Source organism: Astyanax mexicanus, chromosome 10 (genome assembly GCF_023375975.1).
Source record: "Astyanax mexicanus isolate ESR-SI-001 chromosome 10, AstMex3_surface, whole genome shotgun sequence".
NCBI classification, from domain to species: Eukaryota; Metazoa; Chordata; class Actinopteri; order Characiformes; family Acestrorhamphidae; genus Astyanax; species Astyanax mexicanus.
Genome location: NC_064417.1, coordinates 21,876,156 through 21,900,954, shown reverse-complemented (window position 1 = coordinate 21,900,954; position 24,799 = coordinate 21,876,156). Strand labels below are relative to the sequence as shown.

Sequence of the window (24,799 nt, the reverse complement as noted above, 5' to 3'; positions counted from 1 at the left end):
CACCTCACAAAGAGGAGCGGTTTCATGTGATAAATGCTCGGCGTGACGGCGGATGTGTTTAATTGAACCGTGCTGTTTTCCATGTGATGATCTGCATTAAAGCCACGTCTGGAGCTTCAAGTAGCATTAACCCTCATTAGCCGGGTCAGACGGGGTTTGGCAGGAAATGCTAGCTAACGGGAGCAAATCCTCGGTCGCCGTGGTTTCCGCTGTGATCTTTCTCCCTTGGCTCTATGGGTCTGATCTGATCTAGCGGTGGCGAGGATGAGGGAGGCACGGGTGGAGAGCATTGGCATGCAGCTGATGGTGGCTACGCCATTATATCTGATCACAAAGAGCAATCAGACAGAAGGCCTGAGCCTGATGAGAGAGAAAGAAAGAGAGAGAGATAGAGTATGTGTGGCCGAGTGCCATCGCTGTTACATCATCACTCCTGAGCAGTCGTGTGAGATGTGATTCAGGAGTGCTGACCAATGAGGTCATAAAACAGTCAGGCTGTACATGTGAAACAGTGCAGTGCTGAGTATTCTGCACTATTCTGAGTGATTAAGAGGAAAAGGATATATACGACTACAGAGAAATCTATAGTGCTTTAAGCTCTTAGATGCGCTGAGTTAATAAATAAATTAAAATCCCTAAAATGAATAATTCTGTCATAGTTAACCATAATTATTTGAATTATTTCTGGCACTTGCTGGCGATGTGCTGTGCAAATTAACTGCAATCAGCTGCAAACATGTACACTGTATATTATACCACAGTTACTTCCGACCCTGCGATGTGATTGGCTGAGAGGTGTTCTATGAGTGCCATTATCAGCTGGTAATGCACTGTAAACGAAGCTCTCTGTGTATTACTTCGCCACATACAGGTAACCTACCAACAATGCAGCGCTTACAAGCCAAACAGCTCAGCTACAAACAGAGCAGCTATGGAACTATTTTAACTCGCTAAGTGTTTATAACTAAACAGATCGTATTTTCTCGTCCTCTTTAACTCAAAATCTTTCAATAAACAGAGATAATGGAACTGTGGTATAATCACAATAATACACTGGAGGTTCGTGCTATAAAGTGTAATATTGGCATTGCTGTGCTGCTCTACAGCACCCGGCCTGCTGCCTCTTTATAGCATTCCTGCTTGTGTATTAAAATGTCCAAATATTTGTGAAAATTCCAGTTTAAATATGTTTTCAGCTAATAACTATGGCCAAAACAACAGGTCTGTCTTGAGCAGATGAGCATTAAACTATCGAGCATTGAGCTGTGTAGAATGAGGAAATACATGAATTTTTTTTGTTTTCTATTTTTTACTCATTTGCATAACTGAGCTAAAAATCTAGTTACACTTTGCTTTGTTGGGCTAGAGATCTACAATAATTGCTGTTTGACGAAGAGTGTGCACAATATATATTTAGTCTTACAATGACTTTAAATAACTTTTTATCTGATTATATCTAGTACAGAGAGTTCACTTAGTGATTTCATAACAAAAAAAAACCTTTCTGCTTTAATGAAGCTCAATTTTATAAAGAGATTCAAAAAGTTTTAAACATTTAAAAAAATCGATATGGGCGCTAAGGGGTCCAACAGGCTAAATGCTGCCACTGATCAGTAGATCGCTAGTTCGAATCCCAGGCATGCAACTTGCCATCAGTTGCCAGAGCCCTGAGAGAGCACAATTGGTCTTGCTCTCTCTGGATGGGTAAATGGTGTTCTTTCCTCTCATCACTCCTAGGGTGATGTTAATTAGAAATAATAATAAGAAAGTCTATATAAGGCTCTTTACATTTCTTGATGATTCATTCCACACTTTTAAAAATAAGTGCTACACAGTAATACAATGTTTTTTTTTTTTTTTTAGCTTTTATCAACCTAAAAAGACTTTATAAAAATTCCTTATAATAAAGCTATGGAAAAAAAATAAAAGACCACTTCAGTTTCTGAATCAGTTTCTCTGATTTTGTTATTTATAGGTTTATGTTTGAGTAAAATGAACATTGTTGTTTTATTCTATAAACTACGACCAACAAATCTCCCAAATTCCAAATTAAAATATTGTCATTTGCAGAAAAATGTCATTATTGTTATTTGCAGAAAATGAGAAATGCCTGAAATAACAAAAAAGATGCAGAGCTTTCAGACGTCAAATAATGCAAAGAAAAAAGGTTAATATTCATGAAGGTTTAAGAGTTCAGAAATCAATATTTGGTGGAATAACCCTGTTTTTTAATCACAGTTTTCATGCATCTTGGCATGTTCTCCTCCACCAGTCTTACACACTGCTTTTAGATCATTTTATGCCACTCCTGTTAAAAATTTAAGCAGTTTAGTTTGGTTTGATGGCTTGTGATCATCCATCTTCCTTTGATTATATTCCAGAGGTTTTGAATTTAGTAAAAATAAAGAAACTCATAGTAAGTGTCTCTTATTTTTTCCAGAGCTGTATATTATCATAAATTCTTGGAAAAATATCTCACAAAAACATGACATGTATGTGGTGAACATGACAATGTTTGCACAAACTGTGCAAATAGACATTAGAAGTAAATTACTTCCTAAATATTTTTTGGTAAATGATAATGCTCATTGTTATCAATGATTAATTGATATGCTTGACTAATTATTATAGCCTTAAAATCACAGTACAATACTGAACTTTCAGTACTCCACGTTTCAAAGCCAAAAGCTGCCAAATTTGCTCGTCTGCTGTGAAACCCTGCATCACTCTGTCTCCGCTGTTCTGCTGTCTCTGTCCCTGTTATTGTCTTGTCAAATCTCTGCTTTGAGGAGTTAGCGATAAAGCTATTAGGCACATAAAGCCTGGGTAATACCGGGTGCAATAACTGTTTTTGGAGGGATCAATAGTCTTATCTGCCTGTCGATGCTTCATACACCCTGACAAAAAACAGAGAGAGAGAGACGCTGAGCAGTGTCTTCACAGTGAGCACAGAAACACTGGCCACTAATCAATACGGCAGGCGATAACGCAACGCTTCCACAGCCATTTAGCGCAGCCTTATCACCGCTCTCAACCTGTCAAAATATTTTGCAGCAGCAGGGCAGTGTCGGGGGACCCCGGCCACATTTCACGCCTCTCACAAACCGCGAGCTCCTCCATCCAGCCTGACGCCGGCCCCTCTTACTGACTCGGCTTTAGCTGATGTGTTGGGGTTTGAGCACAATATAAAGACACTTTAAGTCACAGTTTTTACCAGCAATTACACCCGCACTTTGCCTGCACTAAAAATAAAAAAGTTTGGACACACCTTCTTATTCAATGCGTTTTCTTTATTTTCATGACTATGTATATTGTAGATTCTCACTGAGGGCATCAAAACTATAAATGAACACATGTGGAGTTACATACTTGACAAAAAAGGTGAAATAACTGAAAACATGTTTTATATTCTAGTTTCTAGTTGGAATAACCCTGTTTTTTAATCATATGTTTTTATGCATTTTTGGATGTTCTCCTCCACCATTCTTACACACTGCTTTTGGATAACTTTATGCCATGCAAGCAGTTCAGCTTGGTTTGATGGCTTGTGATCATCCAGCTTCCTCTTGATTATATTCCGGAGGTTTTCAATTTGGTAAAATCAAAGAAACTCATCATTTTTAAGTCCTCTCTTATTTATTTGTCAGAGCTGTAATTCACCTGGATTTTTATTATTACAGAGAATTTTTCAATTAATTAATTTATTAGCATTAATAAAATAAAACAGTTTTGCAGTTGAACATTGATCTAGTATAAGGGATTCACCAGAATTAACATTTTGGTAAAAGCGAACAAAATAAACATTTGGCAAAACGCTGCATGCCAAAAATATAAAACTACAATTTATGAATAGCTATTGAACACTGAACGTTTTTAATATCCCAGCAGACAAACCAACAAATCACAATTTAATAAAATGGTAACGCTTTACTTTGATGGTCCATTTTATGGCCTTGTTGATGCTCAACTGACATTCAACCAACACTGAATTGAATGTCCATTAAATTTAACTTAACCCTGTGTTGAATGTAAATTATTAAAAATAGAACCTAACCCTACACCTAACCCTAACCTTAACCCTTAATCAACCATAAAATCAAACCCTACACCTAAACCTTACCCTAACTTTAACCTAAACTTAAAATCTAACCCTAAACCCAATCCTAAAATATTAAGATAAGCGTTTTGATTAGAGTTGAATGTAGAGTTATATTCAATAGAGAATCATTTACTTTCAGCTTTCAGTTTGTTTGAATGTCAGTTGAGCATCAAAGAGGCCATCAAATGGACCATCCAAGTAAAGAGTTACTAAAAAATAATCTATTGGTCTACTGTGAGAGACAAACAATAAAAAAACTGTCAGATAAGAACAATATCAAAAAGTCAAAAATGTCAAAATTTAAGTGTTTTTGAGGGTTTATCCTCCCAATTTTAAGTGACACAAGTAAGGGTGTCCCATATCATATCATACGCAATAATATTGCTAAAGTTTTTAAAAAAATAGTTATCACAAAAATGCCCTAAATATACTTATATCATTTTAGGGCCATATGGGCATCAGGGTACAAGTCTTTTTTTTTTTTTTTTGTAGCAAAAAGAGAATTCACACTGTTCTCATTCTCGTTAAATATCTAATAGAAACAGATTATATCTGTGCAGTATCATTTATTTTACTTTAGTCCTGGATATATGAAGTTCAGTATTAGTATCATGACATGTAAAGTGTAAAGATCATATCATATGCAATAATATCACCAGTTAAATTTAAGATTTTGTTGCAGTGGTGTATTCTTGAAAATATTGTTTTTAATTATGTATTTTGTCATATCGCCAAGAATATCATTATAGCAAAAATACACAAAATCATATTAATCAACCCTAGTCACAATATTTAACTATTTCATTGAATTACTATTACGTGAGGAGCCTTAATTAACAATTAGCTAACACCAGATAAAGAATATAACTACTACCATATTTTAATTATTTAAAAAAGAGAAAACTGGAAAGACTTAATAAGTCATGCATATGCATTGTTTATTGCCTTCTACACGTTTTAGACATAATGTATATTTAGCAGTATTTGGACAATATACTAGAAAATACATTAGTATACATACATTGTATTCAGTATTTTAATAATATTAGTATATAAACTTGTATATTAAAAACAATTATATGCTTAGATCATTGAGCATCCCTAACATTCCTGCAATATTATCATCACAACACAACTGATTTTAAATCAGATTCCTGATTTAAAATCCTGATACTGATCTACTGAGATAGTACACATTTCTATTTTCTGCTGGACCTAAAAGCACAGTTAAAGAGCAGCATGTACATGTGAGCACAATGGAACGCATCTGCCCAGGTGATCATTTAGCACAGGATAGAGAACAAAGCCTCTGAGGACGGCCAATCAAAATGCGCCTCAGCAGTTCCGCACCTAACCCGCAGTACAGCACAGTGAATATGGCTGAAAAAGCGGGAATAATAAGTAGCCGGCACAACAGAACGCCGACGGCCCCCCGGGAGAGACGCCTCGACTGAGACCACTCTCTTTAACAAACCAAAGCTCAGCAAGGTGGAGGAGAAAAAAACAAATCAGCGTCCTTGAAGATGTTTCCTTTTTCTCTAGAGAGCTCTTTCTCTCTCTCTCTCTCTCTCTCTTTCTCTCTCCCTCCTCTTTCACTATCTTTCTCTCTGACTCTCTTACTCTCTCTTTCTCTCTCCTTATCTCTCTTCTCTCACATGCTTTCTACCAGGATCTGCACACTTTTATAGTAGTTAAGAGTAATTTACCTCAAGCTTAACATCAGCCGAAGTGTTTAAAAACTCCAACAGCACTGCTGTGTCTGATCCACCAAGGTATGGTGTAGCTAAGTGGTTGCTAGGGGGTCGCTAAGGTGTTGCTAGGTGGTTGCTAAGTTGTTATGGTATGTATGGTCATTGCTATAGTGTTGCTAGGTGGTCGCTAATGTGTTGCTCAATAGTTGCTAAGATATTGCTATGGTTGCTATAGTATCCATGCTCCTTAATGCACAGACTGTACAGATCATTGGGGTTCACACTTTACTTTTCAGCAATAGCTGGTTTATCCAGCAGCTCCTCCATAGACAGACAGAACTAGAAAGCAATGCAGAGAAGGGGTGCTGTGCGTAATTGATCATGTGAATCGTTTAATTGAGGTGTGAATTGGTTTAAATGGAAGCTTTCTTAAAAGATGTAAGCTGGTTTTAAATGAAATTATTTTTTAAGTGTGATTTCCTTTAATGGAAGCTTTCATTTAAGGTTTAATATGGTTAAAATTGAAGCTTTTGTTCAGGGGGAAAACTGATTTTTATATAAATCTTTAAATTGAGATGTGAGGTGTTTTTTTTATAAGCTGCCAGAATTTGGTCTTTATATAAAAAAAATGGACACAATGATTTCCTATGGGGCAATTTTGGCCATTGGGTGCAAAAATAAGGAGGGGGTCATAATGTTATGCTTCATTAGTGAGTTTAAAAAAAGTACTTAAAAAATACTTAAACAAATACTTAAAAAAATATTAGCAAGAGTAGTTGTATTGTATTGCAATGTATTGTACAATGCTTAACAGTGTGTAATGTATTTAGTTAAAAAATACAAAATATACTAAATATATGCACACACACACAACTTTTACTCCTCTCTCTCTCTCTCTCTCTCTCTCTCTCTCTCTCACTCTCTCACTCTCTCAGTCTCCCTGTTCACTGAGGCAGTGACTCATCCATCAGAAGGAGGGGTAAGGGGGGGTAGAGAGAGAGAGAGAGGGAGAGAGAGAGAAAGAGAGAGACTCAGGCCCAGCTGTGTCTCGCCCTGCGGGGGGTCTCTCCCTCTTTCTCCACCCGCCCCTCTCTCTCCAACAACAACATCCATCTCCATTTCCCCGTGAGCTGACCACTCCGAGCCGCTCTAAGAGCAATTAAAATTCCCCAGCTCCGCGCTCCAGCCACATACGCAACTGTACAGCGCGAGCGGGCCATATGCTCCAGCGCGGGATTTTACAGCACTTTTCAGCCCCGATAGCCTTCAACTCCACCGCCGAACAAAGAGAGGGAACAGCTGGCTGCTCCTGCATGGCTGGATGGCGGCGAGTCAACCTGTTCAATCATATGCTGCGTTTGTTTACCTCAGCTTATCTCCGGATCGCGTTTACTCACAGCGCAGGCCTTTAGGTGCCAAACTGAAGAGCGAGAGGAAATATTTCCTGCTGAGCAGCAAAACTCTACTGATACAGAGCCCAGCGCTGCTCACAGTGTTCCCTTACTCAACCACAATCCACAACTCTGATTTATCATTTACTAAAATCAACAAACCACCACTCTATATATAAAAATAAAGCAGTGTTAAAAATAAAGCAGTGTAAGGTAGAATACCCAAACACACACATTTAAACCAGTTTATGCCCTTTCAGGAATTTGGCAAAAGCGATTATTTAATGTGTAATCTGATAACAATGGAAGATTTAATTGAATATATACAGTAAACTAGCCTAAATAAAGCTTTCATTAAAGGTGTAAACTAGCCCAAATGGAATCTATCAATTAAGGTGTAAATGAATTAAACTGGAATCTTTTAACTAAGACATAAACTAGTTTAAATAGAAGCTTTGTTTTAAGGTGTAAACCGGCTTAAATAGAATATTCCAATCAAGATGTAAACTAATTGAATTTGAATCTTTTATTTTAAGTGTTAACTGGTTTAAATGAAAGCATTATTTTAAATTTTGATCTGGTTAAAATGGAATATTTCAATTAAGTTGTGAATTAATTAAACTGGGATATTTTAATTGAGACGTGAACTGGTTGAAATGAAAGTTTTAAGGCGTAATCTGTATGAAATAGATTTTTTTAATTAAGGTATAAACTGATTTAATTTGAATCTTCTAATTGGGGTGTGAACTGGTCTAAATTTAAGCATTATTTTAAGGTGGAATCTGGTTGAAATGGAATACTTCAACTAAGGTATAAATTGAATGTAAATCTTTTAATTGAAGTGTGAACTGGTTTAAATGAAGGTTTTATTTTAAGGTGTAAACCGGTTTAAACTGAATGCTTCTATAAGTGTAAACTGATTTAATTGCAATACTTGAATTAAGGTGTAAACTGGTTGAACTGGAATCTTTTAAATTGAAGCTTTATTTTAAGGTGTAAACTGGTTTAAACAGAATATTTTAATTAAGGTATAAACTGATTAAATCTGAATCTTTTAAATGAGCTGTGAATTGGTTTAAATGAAAGCATTATTTTAAGGTGAAAACTGGTTTAAAATTAATCTTTTATTTAAGGTGTAAACTGATTCAATCAAAAAGCTTCAATTAAGGTTTAAACTGGTTTAATTTGTAGCTATACTTTTACTTTTTTACTTTATACATGTATTTTTTTGCATAAAGTGTTATTATACTTTTTTAAAGAAAAGTTTTAGGCTACAGTTTAACAAAAAATCTTTGTATTAACATATTAATGGTTTATTAATATTACCCTACTCATAGGTAGTATTATGTACTTTGTACAGTGTACCATGATTATGATGTTGCTATTGAGTTTTAGTGATGTATTTAATGATTTGATATATAATTGATGTTATATCCTACTGAGACCCGGACTTTAGCTTGGTGTGCATTTTAAATTATTTTTGTCTATTTAGGACGACCTAACAAGTATAAAATCTTAACTTTGTCTTCTTATAGGAAGTCGTTTTTGCAACAAAAAAAAATAAATAAATAAAAAACAAAATAAAATAATAATAATATATTCTTGTCATTTGGGATCAGCCGGACCCAATTAGTCAAAAAACTAATTTTTTGCTTTTTACATAAAGTAAAAAACATAGTTTCAAATATAAAATTCTATGAGATCATTTCACCTGTCCCTTCAGTTTCTGTCTGGACTGGCTGTAGAAACTTTTGACTGGGATTCCCGCCATCTTGTTTTCAATCGCTTAACTATAATGTTGTCATGTGACCACTAGATAGTACAGGCGGTGTCTCCATATGAAGCGTAATGGTCAACCTTTTAAAAAATGAAGTATAATGGTGTAGTGAAGCAGAAATGTAATGTCCTCGTATGAGGATGCTGGGTCTCAAGAGGGTATACAGTATATAAGCATAAAGAAGCAGGACCCTGCTCATCAGGCAGCTTGTTTTTAGTTGAGCTGTTCCTGTATGCAGGATCTGACACATAAAGTCACAGTATATAATGCAGTGAGTTCTGCAGTGCTGTTTGTGAGAGAATGTGTAAGAATGAGCAGTATAGGCTGCTTCCTCTCTGTAAATGTGTTTACTGTCTGGCTGCATTTACAGCACTGAGGGTCCAGCTGGTGTGATTTTAAGACTAACAGAACAGAAATAAACAGGCCTGTCAGAACAGGCTATTTCAGGTGTGTAAGAGGAACTTTTATAACCTTCAAAATAGACAATTAAATACAATTCTTCACTTTCACATTTCCACAGCACAGCAATGTACACAAACAAAATACATTAATGGCAATAATCAGTCTGCTAATTAATTAATATTTGTCTTTTAAATTATATGTCAAGAGTTGAATAGAAGAACTATTGTTCATTTAAAAAAAATATAGTTAACTACTGACTATCTGAATTCCAGTCAACCACAAACACTGCTATCAAGTAAATAATAATGAAGTATCGTTATTTGTTTGTAACACCAAAAACACAGCATGTTGTATACTTAAATAACAAATATATATATATATATATATATATATATATATATATATATATATATATATATATATATATATATATATATATTTTTTTTTTTTTTTTTTTTTTTTTTATGGACACACCTTCTCATTCAATGTTTTTATTAAACATTTACTTTTTTCCTGCATTGCAAATGAATAATGTAAAAGTCATCCTATGAAGGAACACATAAGGAATCATGTAGTAACTTAAAAGTGTTAAACAAACCAAAAAACTCGGTGAAGCATTTAAATTTGGTGCTTATCTGAGGCTGGTAACTCTGATGAACTTATCCTGTACAACAGAGGAAACTCTTGGTCTTCCTTTCCTGGTGTGGTCCTGATGAGAGCCAGTTTCATCATAATGTTTTTAAAGGACAGACCTTCATTTCTTAGGCCTAGTGTTTTTTTCTGTACTTAGTTGAGTAGTTCTTGACATAATATGGATTAGAAAATTACTTAAATAGGTCTATTAACTCTATACCAACTCTATCAACCTCTTCACAACTTTACAACTGATGCTCTCAAACACATTAAGAGGCAAGAAATTCTAGTAATAAACTCTTTACAAAAAAAAAAGCCTAAATTCCAGGTGACTCTACTTTATAAAGCTGTCTGAGAAAATCCAGCCAAGATGTGCAAAACTGTCATCTAAGCAAGAGGTGCCTGCTTTGAAGACTCTTAAATATAAAATATATTCTGGTTTGTTTAACACGTTTTTGTGTGTTAATAAGACTTTCTTATTAATCTACAATGCAGAATATATACATATTTTTAGTTTTTAATATATTTATGTTAACAATATATGTATATAACCCAGTCCTACTACTGACTAAACGCTCAAAAGTAAACTTTCCCCAGTAGTTCTTGGCGTTGGACGTTCTTAGACTTATGGGTCCGGATCCTCGTTTGAGAACCACGGCAGTAAACGACTTACAGAAGATACCCTTAGCAGGATGGGATTTACTTTTATTATTTTTATTTTCTCCCTTGATGCTTCTCCTCTGAAGTGGAAGGAAATTCTTTGCAGACGCATAAAAGATAGACAGTCCAAAGTGGAAGAGTGCGCGGTCTGGACGTGGCTTTACGAGCCTCTGAGATGTGATAATTACAACTCTATTACACACCCCCAGCCTGTTATCTTTCACCTCCTCCCTCCTGCTGTCCCACGCTTTCATCCTGCCTTCCTACGTCCTTAAGGACCATCCGGGGCTATCAAATGAGCTCGTTTTTCTCGGCGGGGCGCCGCCGGATCAGATGTTTCTATTGGCAGCGGCGCGGAGGACGGGGGGCTACACGGCCCAGCTTGTAAAAAGCTTGCTGCGCGGCTCAGGTATCGCGCCCCGAGCCCGGGTCAGCACGACTCCGCTCTCCGAGCAGCCAGCTGCGCAGATGAGCCGGCGATAAAGCTCCCTGCAGCAGGCGGGGTTAATGCAGAACGTATGCTGGGGCCTTCTCCGCTTTGGGGAAATAAAGAGAGTAAAAAAGGAAAAAAAGCGCAGACGTGTTTACGTCTCTGGGACGGGGAACGGGCCGGAGTTACTGTATTTTGGAGGGAGCGCTGCTTTGCGAGATTAGAGATGACAGTTGCATGTAAAAGAGTTCCTGTGTTACTGTGAGAACGTACAGGCCCAAAGCCACAGTCAGAGTTTCCAGAACAGCAAATTGGAAGCAGTGATACAGAGAATGCCTCAGAAAATCCCTAAACAAACCTCTGAACGAAAGAAACGGCCAGGTATGCAAGATTTGTAATGCCATTGCTCGCAAATATGGGGCATAAGCTCTGCAAATAAGGTGTATAATGGTCTGTAGTAAATAGATAAAAGATGGCATGATACTACTATAGTGATACTAAGCAGTATCAATGTCAATAATCATGCAATGCCTTCAAACATACTGAGCTTTGAAAGCAATGAAGATGAACATCTACAAGATAATAAGTTAAACACTCTACTATCCATCTACCTATCTGTCTGTCTGTCTGTCTGCTTTTTAATGCCATCACTTGCGAATATGGCAAATATGAGGCAAAAGCTCTGCAAATAGTTAATAGATGAAAGACGGCTTGATACTTGATACTTTTTGTATTTACCAATATCAAACTAAGCAACATCAATGTCAATAATCTTACAATGCCTTTAAACATACACACGAAGAAAGGTAAGTACAGATTTGTACTTAAAAGAGTACAAAGCTTGTCGCTGGGGCTGTACCTTATATTGAGGTACAAAAAAGTACTTCTTTTTTTGTACCCATGGTTTTTGTGCCAGTAAAGATTATAAAGATTATAAACATTATCATCAACTAAATTTGGCTCAAAAACTTGATGATCCAAAATTGTCTGGCTTTCAAATAAAAAAATGCAGAATACTGAATGTACCCTTTGGCTGGTTAAATGGTACAAATTTGTACTTATTGCTGTTAGAAATTACTTTGTACTTCAGAGGGAACAAATCTGACCCTGTAAAGACCAATATTGTACCTTTGAAGGTACAATTATAAAGAGTGTACCTTTAAGTACAAAAAAGTACTCATATCGTACCTCTATTTTTTAGAGTGTACCAAGCTTTGAAAATAAATGAAGATGAGCATCCACAAGATAATAAATTAAACACTCTACTATCCCAATAGAAAAAGACACGCGTGTCTGTCTGTCTGCGTTCTTTTAATGCTATTTTTTTTAGCAAAAATGAGGCAAACATTCTGCAAATAAAGTGTGCAATAGGCTATATAGTAAATAAATTATACTACTTTCTGTATTTCCCAATATCCAATAAGCAGCATCAGTGTGTCGGTAAGTAGAGGTAAAATTAGATTAGATTACATTATATAAAACTAGATTATAATCTAAAATCACTTAATCACTTAATTTTGTAGTGCATTCTTTTATTTCTCATTTTTCTTTGTCATTTATCAAAACTAATCAAAAATGTAATGGTCCAAGCTCAGAACTATAACCTGTGTATACATGTTATAGGTTAACTACATTATGCATGTTGTTTGTGTAGAACTAACAATTGAATTATGTAACTACATTTACATAGTATAGAACGAAGCAGGGTAAAAAAAATCTCATAAAGCGACACATTATGCTCTGAAGAAGTCACTGACATCAATCAGTCTGGAAAAGATTACAAAGTCATTACTTAGGCTTTGGAACTTAACATGAACCACAGTGAGAGCTATTATTCACAAATAGAAAGAACATAGAACAGTGGAGAACCTTTACAGGACTGACTGACCTCCCAAAATTACTCCAAAGGGCATGGACAACTCATCCAGGAGGTCCCAAAAAAACCTAGCACAACATATTTAGAATGTTGAAGTTGAAAATCAGTGATAACGATTCATTTATAAGAAAGAGATGGGGTGAAAAAACATCTAACCATCTTGACGATCCCCAGGACTGTGGGAAAATGTTTTGTCATTATGTTTAGGGGGCAATTACTTTTTTAACAAAAGATCAGATTGGCTTGAATGATTTTTTTTTCCTCTTAATGAATCAAATGATCGTTTCAAAACTGCTTTTTATTTTTACTCAGGTTATATTTGTCTGATATTAAAATGTGCTTGTTAAAAATTGAAAAACTGAAAAATTGAAGTATGACAAAAAAAGCAAAAAATAACGAAAACTCTAGGGGCAAAAACTTTTTCATGGCACTGTTTTTTAAAGCTTATTAAGAATGTAAAGCTTGAACTATCCTCCTTACTGTCCAACAATTAAAAAAAAAAGATGTTTGCAATGGATTGAATAGTGCAAAAGGTTTTAAGTAGTTCTAATGAAGGTTAAACAAGGTTTTAACAAAAGGTTAAAAGGTTGCCACCATCCCAAAGTATTCTTTAACCAAGAAAAGAACCATTTAAGCATTCAAACAGTTACTGAAGGACCTTCAAACTCCCTCCCCTCTATTTATAAGCGTATACTACCCCGACAGTTTAACTCCTGAACCCAGACATGCAGATGCAATCATGTTTATCTCGAGTTCAATCTAAATACAGCATGTTTAACCGGCACACACCTCCTCACATGCACACAGTGGCTCAACTATACTGCTGAAGACTATCCTTCCAACTGCAGCTTAAAGAAAACACCTCTGCTGTTTCTAGCATTTATAGAAGTTGAAAAAACAAACAGCCCCAAAAGCGTCTAAGCGTCTAATTTCTTCTCCACCTCCAGCTTCATTTCTCCCCTTCATGCGTTATGACTTTTATGACTTATTCCCAAAACCTTCTTTTCTTTAAACAAGAGCGCCAATCTAAACCTGCGGCCTGCAACCTGATCACATGATGAATACGCGAGAGATCAGAGGCGTCAGAATTTCCATCCGCTCAGACGTGTTTCACTGCGAGACCGATCGCTGAATGTCAGCGCGTGAACTCAATAGGAACAGAAACAATAGGAAGGTGACGGGCAGGCCGGCTGTGCTGAATGCTACACTGTGAAGGCCTGAGGTTGTTTAGCTGATTATTAATGAACTACTCCATTATGTCAGCCCCTCACTCTGCCAGCTTTCAGAGTAAAACAGACTTAGCCAGAGGAGGAAAGCTAACAGAGCCAAACCCGAATCTGCCAACCCCCACCCACAACCCCCTCTTCCAACTCTCAAGTCATCCAAATGTGAGAAAGTGGGTGCAGCATCTGCAGGCTATAGTCAAGCATCCAACAGCAGCAACGCAACAGCACTCACACATCTCTAAGTGATTTCTTATAGTGATCCCATAACCCATAATAAAGACCTTACTAATAACCATTACATTACATTACATTACATTTGGCAGACGCTTTTGTCCAAAGCGACTTACAATATTGAAGTGCAAATAATAGAAGAGGTTGAGTACAACAATAATAGAAGTTAAAAATAAAGCATCTGTAGATAGGGCCTTAAGGAGGTCAGAGGGAATTAATGGGATAGAGGAGTAGAGAAGAGGAAGAAGGAGATGAGGTTAGAATTAGTTAGTTTGTTAGAGGTGTTAGGAGAGTAAGTGCTCTTTGAAGAGCTCTGTCTTCAGGAGTTTCTTAAAGATAGCGAGAGATTTTCCTGATCTGTTAGTGGAAGGTAGTTAGTTAGAGGTGTTAGGAGAGTAAGTGCTCTTTGAAGAGCTCTGTCTTCAGGAGTTTCTTAAAGATAGCGAGAGATTCTCCTGATCTGGTAGTAGAAGGTAGTTAGTTAGAGGTGTTAGGAGAGTAAGTGCTCTTTGAAGAGCTCTGTCTTCAGGAGTTTATTAAAGATAGCGAGAGATTCTCCTGATCTGGTAGTGGAAGGTAGTTTGTTCCACCATTGGGGAACTCTGTATGAGAACAGTCTGGATTGCTTTGTGTGAGTTTTTGGCAAAGCGAGGCGACGTTCATTGGAGGAGCGCAGCGGCCGGGAGGTAGCGTAAGCCTTCAGGAGCGAGTGCAGGTAGGAAGGAGCCTGTACTGTCATCACCTTGTAGGCGATTGTAAGCACTTTGAATTTGATGCGAGCAGCAACCGGTAGCCAGTGGAGCTCAATGAGCAGCGGAGTGACATGTGCCCGTTTTGGTTGGTTGAAGACCAAACGTGCTGCTGCATTCTGAATCACTACAGATAGTGGTTTTACTACACAGGCCGGGAGGCCAGTTAGTAAAACATTTGCATTTATAATCATATTTAAAAAAAGTACTTTGATACACTGTACTGTGGAAAGGTTTTAGGCACCTACACTCATCAATTTAACACATTTGTTTCTCAGCAATTAGGAAGTTATGTTACATAAAAACTCTAGGGGCCCTGTCTCACACCCTGGGCAAGGCGTGCCAAGATGCTCATCGCTATCTTACACCCCACCAACAGTTTATTTTCACACCTTGCACTCGCATCGGTTAAATAGCAACGGTGCTTATGAATACCGTATTTTAAGGACTATAAGGTGCAACAGATTATAAGGCACACTATCAGTGAACGTATATTTTCTGGTCTATTTTCATACATAAGGCTTATTTTTTTAAGCGACAATAGTAAGGAACAAGTGTGTCGCCATGTTTACCTTCCAATTTAGCAGAGCTCATGGTTGTGGGAAGCATCTAAGAAAACTGTAATTTAAAATACATATATTTTCTGTCAAAGCCAAATGAGCACTGGATGTTAATCTACACAGATTTCTCTCCTGAAAACTGAGTATTTGGGTGAGTAAAGCGCTTCCATTTACTTATAATAAGCTTAGATTTCCAGTATTTTAACGCAATTAGCATGATCATAATGCTAGCCATGAGTAGCAGCAGTGCTAGCAGTGGTTTGCAGCACTAGACAGTGCTACACTGATGAACTTTAAGTGTTCCAGTAACCCAGAGTGCTATCAGACAGCAGTTCATCCCTTTTAGCTTGTTTTAACATGGTAAACGTGAAGGCTAGTCTTATGTACTCACCTCTAAATGGTGAAAGAGCTAGCACTGAGGTTAGCAGTTAATGCTAATACTGCTCCAGTCTCGGTGCTGGAGAAACTTCACTGAAACTCCTGTATAAAGCTGTACTTCAGCGGAGTGGCTTTACTGCTCCTTACAACCTGACTGGTAGAATTTATACATAAGGCGCACAGGATTATAGTGCGAAAAATACGGTATATCTACACCGATGGGTGTGGTGATCTCCAAATGAGAAATTTCTAGCACAATAATTTAAATACACAATACCATTACAAAGCAATAAACCTTTCCATTACTAAGAACATTCAGACATTCCATTTAGAATACAACTATTTATAAATAGCCCTTATAATCACAAGCATATAAAAAACACAGTTTATAAAACAAATCCAACATACCATTATATCATATCAGGTCATGATATGATATTATGCACATTAAGTCAATAACGTAATGATCGTGAAGGGCCTATTCCAAACATGCTAGCTGCTAATGCTAGCTGGCGCATACTGTATTTATAGGCTACGCAGATGACAACAGTCATAAGCTTTCTAACGAGTATACAAATTTATAAGGGGTTGTACATGTTTGTTGTTCTTGTTAAAACTGTAAAAAAAAAAAATAAATAAAAAAAAAACATACAAATGACTGCCACTCCCATTTTAACACTAATGGCACGCACAAGCAAAACCACACCACGCTATCAGCTTTAATCACCATAAGCAGTTCCAGTATCAGGCTGATGATAATAATAGGGGTGTTAATCTCTGATAATAAATACGATCATACAGACATACTTCATACCTTAATTCAATTTAACCGAATTAGGTTTTATTTGTGTTTGTTTGATTCAACTGATTCAACTTGATTCAGTTTAGTTTGATTTCACTGATAAAAAAAATTATGAAAACAGTAAAAACAGTGTAATCAAGATAAATTAACCAATAAAATTGTACTTTTATTTACACTATTTAGTATTTAAGGGCCTTCGGTTTTTGGGGCCAAAAACTCAAACAGGAACAAGCTAATTGTTGAATAGTAATCAAAATAAATTACAAGAAATTATTGTAAAATTAAATTGTAACTAAATCAGTGAATCAAGCTCAATCAGTACTGTCTCATTATCATCATTATTCATTTTGACACCCAATTGAATACACCAGCTACTGATACAGTATATTGTACACTCCTATACAGCTCTTGTGTACTTGCTAAAGTGTTTAATTAACACTATTAGTGTTAAATTAACTGTGTATGTGTGTGTTTTAAAATGGAACACTTTTAGTGGTACTTTAAAACTAAGGGTCTGATTCCCAGGAAAAAGATCAAGCCTCATAGTACGCTGTATTTTCCTTTCCAAGGAAAATCTCCATTTAAAATGCTTTGTCCACCAAAACTAGACTTAATCCCAGTCTGGGAAACTGACCCATCTGTAAAGAATCCAGTAAATCTCCACTCACCTCCCCTGGCTGGGGCAGCGTCAGCTTGGGAAGTTTGCCCTTGCTCCCCGCCGCACTGCCTTTCCCATCCAGCAGGCCTCCGAACGGCGCTCCGCCATAGCCGTCGCCCAGCTCCAGAGGGGGCTTCAGCTCAGGCGAGTCATTGGGCACCTGGTCCTGGCCGTCCATTGGCCGTACGTAAGCGGTGGGCTTCTGCTGCACGGCACTGCTGGGCTTGCAGTGCAGGCCCTGAGGGAAAGTGGGAGTAGAAAGACCTCCGGGGAGCAGCGAGGTGGAGGCCACGGGTGATCCCGAGCCGTGGGGTCCCATGTCCTGATCTGCGGGGGACTTGCCATGCCCCATCGGGTCGGCGGGCGCTGCCGCTTTGGCCGTCTGCCCGTGTCTCCTGCTGGAATGGGAGGAGGTGGAGGCTGTGCTGGGGCTGGAGTCGTCCTGCTCCTGCTCGTGACCCGGGTGCTTGGCCCCGCGGCTGGTAGCTTGACCCGGCTGGGATGCGTGAGACCCTCGGGACCAGTCGGAGCTACGGGACTTTTTGCCGGCCTGGTGCCCGTGGAGGGTGTTGGGGCCAGCCAGGGTGGTGGTGGAGGGCGGCGGGGGCATGGAGGTGGTGTGACTCCCTGGCTGGGTGGCGGTCCTGGCTCGCTGGGCTTCGGAGAAGAAGCTGGGCTGGTCTGTTTTCTCCACCGGGGTTTGGGGGACAGAGTTCTTGGGGATACCCACCAAGTGGCTTTGGTTGGAATGGTTGGTCAGAAGCTCCTTCATCTCGTCATAGTTTCCCAGTGTGTTCTGGACTCGGTTGGCGAGGGCGTCACCTTTGTTCGTCTGTAATTACAGAGGAGAGAACAGCGTAAGACATCTATGTGTGTAACATCTATATGGCCATTCATTACTGCAAGCTTAAAGCAGCAGTCCTTAAGATTTTTAATTCAAAAGAAAATGATAAAGTAGTATTCCTTGAGCTGGGAAGGAAAAAGATATATAATAAATAATATCAGTGTGCTTGTGTGTACTTTTCTGAAAGAATATAAAACTGTAATAAAAAATCTTTCAAAGTCAAACGAGCGCTTGGATGTTAATCTACATAGATTTCTCCCCTGAAAAATGTTTATTTGGGTGTGTACCGTAAGCTTAGATTTACAGTATTTTAGCCAGATACGGTTAGCAGCAGTGCTGGCCGCGGTTAGCAGCGCTAATGCTAGTAAATGCCATCCAACAGTGCTACACTGAGGAACGTTGAGTGTTCCGGTAACAGGGCGCTATCAGCCAGCGGTTCGCCCCACGTAGCTTGTTTTAATACAGTGAACATACAGGCTACAGTACAATATACTCACCTCTGAACAGCGAAAGAGCTAGTGCTGCGGTTAGTGGCTAACGCTAATACTGCTCCAGCCTCAGTGATGGAGAAACTTAACTGAAACTCCTTTATAACGTTGGACTTCAGAGTGGTTGTTTTTGTTGCTGAATTATATATATATACATATATATATATATATATTTTTTTTTAATATTAAAAAAAAAGAATACACAATAGAGTGGTCTGGTAGGTTTGTGCTGTTTTTTTTTTTGCCACGGACCAGATAATGGTACTGATACAAGAGCTACTGCAATCATGGAGAAATCATCAAACATTGAGACAAATTCAAAATCAAAAAGGTCTCTAAATGTATACATTTCCAAAACGTACAAACTGCTGCTTTAACCACTGTCTATTCTAAACCATGGTAAACCTAGTTTACGTCTCAATACAGTTCCAGGGCAACTCCTCCTCCCAACAGCGTGGTAAACATGTACATTATCAGGCTGTATATTGGCATATGCAGGTTTTTGATACGCTTGTTGTTTGGAAAAAGAGAAAGAATGAGAGCCTGTGAGTGAAAGAGCTTGTGAGCGTGGGCGAATAACAAGAGGAAAATGCTCATAAATGCCAGCCGTGGGTGCAGGGTTCAGGCTAGACCTATTCTTTTGAGAGCATATAATGAATGACCAGCCGGAGAGTGAAAATTCTAGATGATTGAGAAAATAACACACCGCTCTTATAGACTAAATTACAAGCGTTAATTAAATTAATGCGAGAGTAACACAGATTGTTTGGTTCAGCCTACAGTACAAAGCATTTAGCAGGAGAGGTGTCTAAAAAGCCTATGCAGAGCCCTGAAGAGTCTGTGTAGTGTGTATACAGTATTTACACCTGGTTTAGGAGGTGTGTATGTATTTAAGACCTCTCTGTTTCAGTATAAACAAACAGAGAATTGTGGGTATTTATGGTTTTAGCTGTTTGGACATTACATAATATTATACCTGGATTAAAAATGAATTTACAGACTTGTCCTACGTAATCTTCATACGGTCTATTCTGTTAAACAATAAGCCATGTTACACAACATATCTAAGCCTTATCTATCAGGTTTTGTGATTAGTGATTAGGAATATGTTGGACTAATATCCAAAGACAATTTAAGCCAGATGCCACCAGTCACAATCATTACCATTACATGTGTATCGTTGCTGTCCATTAAAAAATATCTCCAAATCAAGAACTGTACAGAAGAGAGAAAAAAAAAAAACATAACTTTGAATAAAAATCAATGTAAAAAGATTTTATTGCAGAATTTCTATTGGTCCATTCATTAACATGTTTTGATAAGGGTCAGTTTGTGTGATCAAATTACATAGTAATTTTACCACAGTATTTACAGTCATGACAAAACTCAACAAATTCCTATATAATCCTATATAATCATGTGAGTACTTTTAATTTTGTGAATTAAAATTTAGAATTTGTTTTTGTCATGCTGAATGCATCAACAATCAATTTTTTCTTATTTTTTTCTTTTTTCTGTTAAGCTACCATTTTGGAGACTTTGGAGAAGATTTTTTAAAATGTCAGTGACTATATATTACTGCGTTAAATATATATTATTATACAGCTCTAGAAACAAATTAAGAGACCACTTTAGTTTCTGAATCAGTTTCTCTGATTTTGCTATTTATAGGTATATGTTTCAGTACAATTAACATTGTTGTTTTATTCTATAAACTACGGACAACATTTCTCCCAAATTTCAAATTAAAATATTCCCATTTAGAGCATTTATTTGCAGAAAATAAGAAATTGCCTCGAAATTATGCAAAGAAAACAAGTTTATATTCATAAAGTTTTAAGAGTTCAGAAATCAATATTTGGTGGAATAACCCTGGTTTTTAATCACAGTTTTCATGCATCTTGGTATCACATTCTCCTCCACCAGTCTTACACACTGCTTTTGAATAACTTTATGCCTTTACTCCTGGTGCGAAAATTCAAGCAGTTCAGCTTAGTTTGATGGATTATGATCATCCATCTTCCTCTTGATTATATTCCAGAGGTTTTCAATTTGGTAAAATAAAAAAAAAATAAAAAAACTCACAATTTTAAGGTCTTTTATTTTTTTTCCAGCAGAGCTGTATAAAGTACAGTACACTAGTGATATCCGCTTGCTTCTATTCAGCCTATTCTAATAATTGTTCTCTTTTATAGCTGAGCAGCACATGATCACTCTCTAAAGACAGAGAGAGAGAGAGTGCTAATTTCCCCCACAACCCTCAACCCCCCCCCCCCCCCCCACTGGCTATTTCCATAATAAGCAACACTGTACTTAATGCTCAAGCCTTTTCGCTATTGTGTTTGGTTTCTGCCTGCTTTTATTCCAGCCGCCCCGAGTACCTGTGCAATAACAATCCAATTCAGCCCGCCGTGCATAACATCAATTACACCAGGCCACAACACCACTGCAGTCTGGAGTGCATGCGTGTAAACGTACTCTAAGAACAAACAGGCGGGTGGCACGTGTGAGTGTGTGTGTGTCTGTGTGCGTGTTGCCTTCTGTTTACAATACAATTAAAGGGTCCCTTATTCCCAAGCAAAAAATAAATAAATAAAAATCAATTTAATTCGCTTTTGTCATTAATTCTGCATGCCAATAAACAAATAATTTTATATATTTATAGATTTTTAGATTTAACTCTTATAGAGTGATGGTGGGGCATTGAGGACCATCCCTCAAGAAATAGATCTTTCATTTCAAAAGTACACGGAAAAAAAAAATTAAATGTATTTATTAAAAAAAATAAATAAATAAAAAAAATCAAGGCAATGTTTTGCATTGATCCTTACATTTTAACCCTTAGAACCCCAGCCAATTTTGGTGTGTTTTTTTTGTCAGTTCCCCATTCACACAGTTATAACACAGTTATGTGAGGAAACAGCCACATGCTATTATTTTTCTTTATATCAGAAAAGACATTGAGCTGCTCAAAAATGTCATCATTTGAGATTTGAGCTTCCAGAATTTGAAAATCTTCACGGAATTGATGATGTTTTGATCAAAATCTTACCCTTATTTTATTTTATTTTTTTTAATGCACAAACTTCAAATCAGTTCACACAAGATTTTTCTTTTTTTAGTAATAGTTAGACCCCAAATTAGAGTGTATATTAGTTGAACCAAAAAGGATTTGATGATAGTAAATTACCCTGACAGAATACATGAGCTGTGGATGCCAAGAAGCACTATCATCTATTTTGGGGGTGTCCAAATCTATGAAAAGATTTTGGGATGATGTATTGGAGGCTCTTCATCATATATTTAGAATGGAGTTCCCTTTTGATTGTAAGATGTTGTATTTAGGCTATATTCACCCTGAAATAATACAAATAGAAAAATACTTGCTGACTTTTTTACTGACTTGCTAGCAGCTAGTAAAAAAGCTCTGACCAGAAAATGGAAGCAACAGAAGGACCAACCTTACATGACTGGATAAATGTAACTAAGCAGATTTATCTGTACCACTTTAAAATAAGACTATCTTTATAAAGGGTTTATAAATGGTTTACAATAAGTATATTAATGGTTACTAATTAGATTGTAAATGCCTTATAAATCATTAATAATCAGTTATAACACATGAAAAAAAAAACATGTAGAAAAGGCAACAATGACCTGTTGTTTGCCATCTATATTGTTCCCTTTCTACGTATGTGTTATAACTGATTATTAATGATTTTTAAGGCATTTACAACCTAATTAGTAACCATTAATAAACTAATTGTAAACCATTTATAACCCCTTTATAAAAGTAGTCTTATTTTAAAGTGGTACCCATTTATCTAATGGAAAATATAACATTCTCAGTAAATATAAGAATGTATTTATTTAAAAAACACTGGAATAAATGGACAAAGTATATATTAGAAATAAGACCAGATGACTTGTAGAAAAATACATAGACAGAAACATTTGAGATGTAATTTAAGCTAATGATGTAATCCTAATTGGTTTAAGGTAAGGTAAGGTTATTTTTTTATGTATTTTTATTATATATATATATATATATATATACATATATTTTATAACGAATAAGCATAAGCAGACGCCAGAGTGAAAGTAAACACGCGGATTATGGTGTTTTGAGACAATAAATGGTGTTATGATGAAAGAATAAAGCATGGAAGTATGAAGGTAAGCCTATTCTTTAGGTGTGGTTTACCATAGATTTCTCAAAAACACTCGAGGTCAGTGCTATTTTTATTTATTTATTTTTTTAGAAACAATAAGTTTCCCTGTTTGTCACAATGTATGAATCATGTTGGTGCATTGACGATGCGTTCCTGAGTAATTAATTAAGCTGTATAAACAATGCGTGATTTGGTTCAATCAATGGGGTTCTAAAGGTTTAAAGTAGATTTCATATGTATAAGTATTTTAACGTTTTTTTAACGTCTCACAGCTTAAAAAAGCTTAAAAATATTACTTAGGAAGTACTTCTGGCTTAGTATAGACTCAATTACAATTACAATGTCAAAGAAATATCTATAAATTTTCAGTTTTTGCTATTTTACTCTTTATTTGCTTTATATATATATTTTTCACAATTTAAAATTAAAATGCTTTCTTTTCTTTCAGTCTTTATTCTATGTATTAGCTTGCCTATATTGTAAATGAGGGTCACCCTTAATGTACTCAAAGTTTAAATAAAGGTTGATTCAAACATAGGAAGGTTTTTAATGTGTGTAAACGCACTCAAAGATCAAACAGGCGTGTGGTGTGTAAATATATGAGTATCTATATGTCTCTATGTGTGTGTGTGTGTGTGTTGTCCTCTACAATACAATTAAAGGGTCCGTTATTCTCGAGCAGCGAGAAGTATCGAGATAAATCTATTAGCTTTTGCCATTCATTCTGCGTGTAATTACCACATTAATAATGCTGCCGCTACCTCTGAAATGCAAATGCGGCTGCGGCGGCTTCCGACAAACATAACGAGTCGATAAACAAATAATGGTAAATGATCCGGGAGCAGGAGCAAGCGTGCAGAGCCATTACTGCGGGGAGGGAATTATCTGCTGGGCAGTTAACATCTGACCCCACACACACAAAGCTCAGCTTAGCTCCCGGCCTGACCTCTGAACCGGCAAAGCCGCAGACTTAATGCAAGTCGTAAAAACCACAACCAGCCAGTAGCTGCCTCTCCCAGATTTATTACAATTACACTCGCTATAAACCTGCTTTATTACCAACATCTAAACTGTGATAATGCGCAATGATGCACAGGATCCAACACAACTAACAACTGTAGTTGTTTTATACTAACTTCATAAAACAAACTTACATTACAACACAACACTGCACTGTGTTTATTCAGCTCTAGTCTATTGTACAGCTAAGTTAATGACTATAAGGCGCACTGGATTATAAGACACATTATGAGACACTAGTAAGGAACAGGGGTGTCGCTATGTTTTCCTTTTAATTCAGCAGATCCTGCCACTGGGTGGTGGTGATGGGTGGATGGCTAAGTTAAGTAAAGCTAAGCTTTTAAAAGTCAATCAAGTGCTGAATGTTAATCTACACAGATTTCTCTCCTGAAAACTGTTTATCTGGGTGAGTAAAGCGCTTCTGTTTGTTTACAGTAAGCTTAGATTTCCAGATTTCCACTACTAAGGCTGGTCGCAGCAGAATTAGCATTAGCAGCTAACAGTAATTACCACCTGAAAGCGCTACATTGAGGAACCCTGATTGTTCTGGTAGGCCAGGGTGATATTAGCAAGAGGTAAATCCCACGTAGCTAAACATGGTAAATGTGCAGACTACAGTCTGATATAATCACCTGTGAACGGCCAAAAAGCCAACTAGCGCTTAGCATGGTTAGCAGGTAATGCTAATGATGCTCCAGCAGTGCTAGCTGGG

The 24,799-nt window shown here is 36.9% G+C and overlaps 1 protein-coding gene across 1 annotated transcript in view; it reads right to left on the bottom strand.

Moving 5' to 3' along the window:
- aff2 (AF4/FMR2 family, member 2) overlaps nt 1-24,799 on the bottom strand; it is a 384,893-nt gene that overhangs the window by 235,500 nt on the left and 124,594 nt on the right. The window contains exon 3 of the mRNA XM_049484505.1: nt 17,574-18,395. Within this exon, the coding sequence (XP_049340462.1) occupies nt 17,574-18,395 (822 nt within the window). The remainder of the gene's footprint in view (nt 1-17,573; nt 18,396-24,799) is intronic.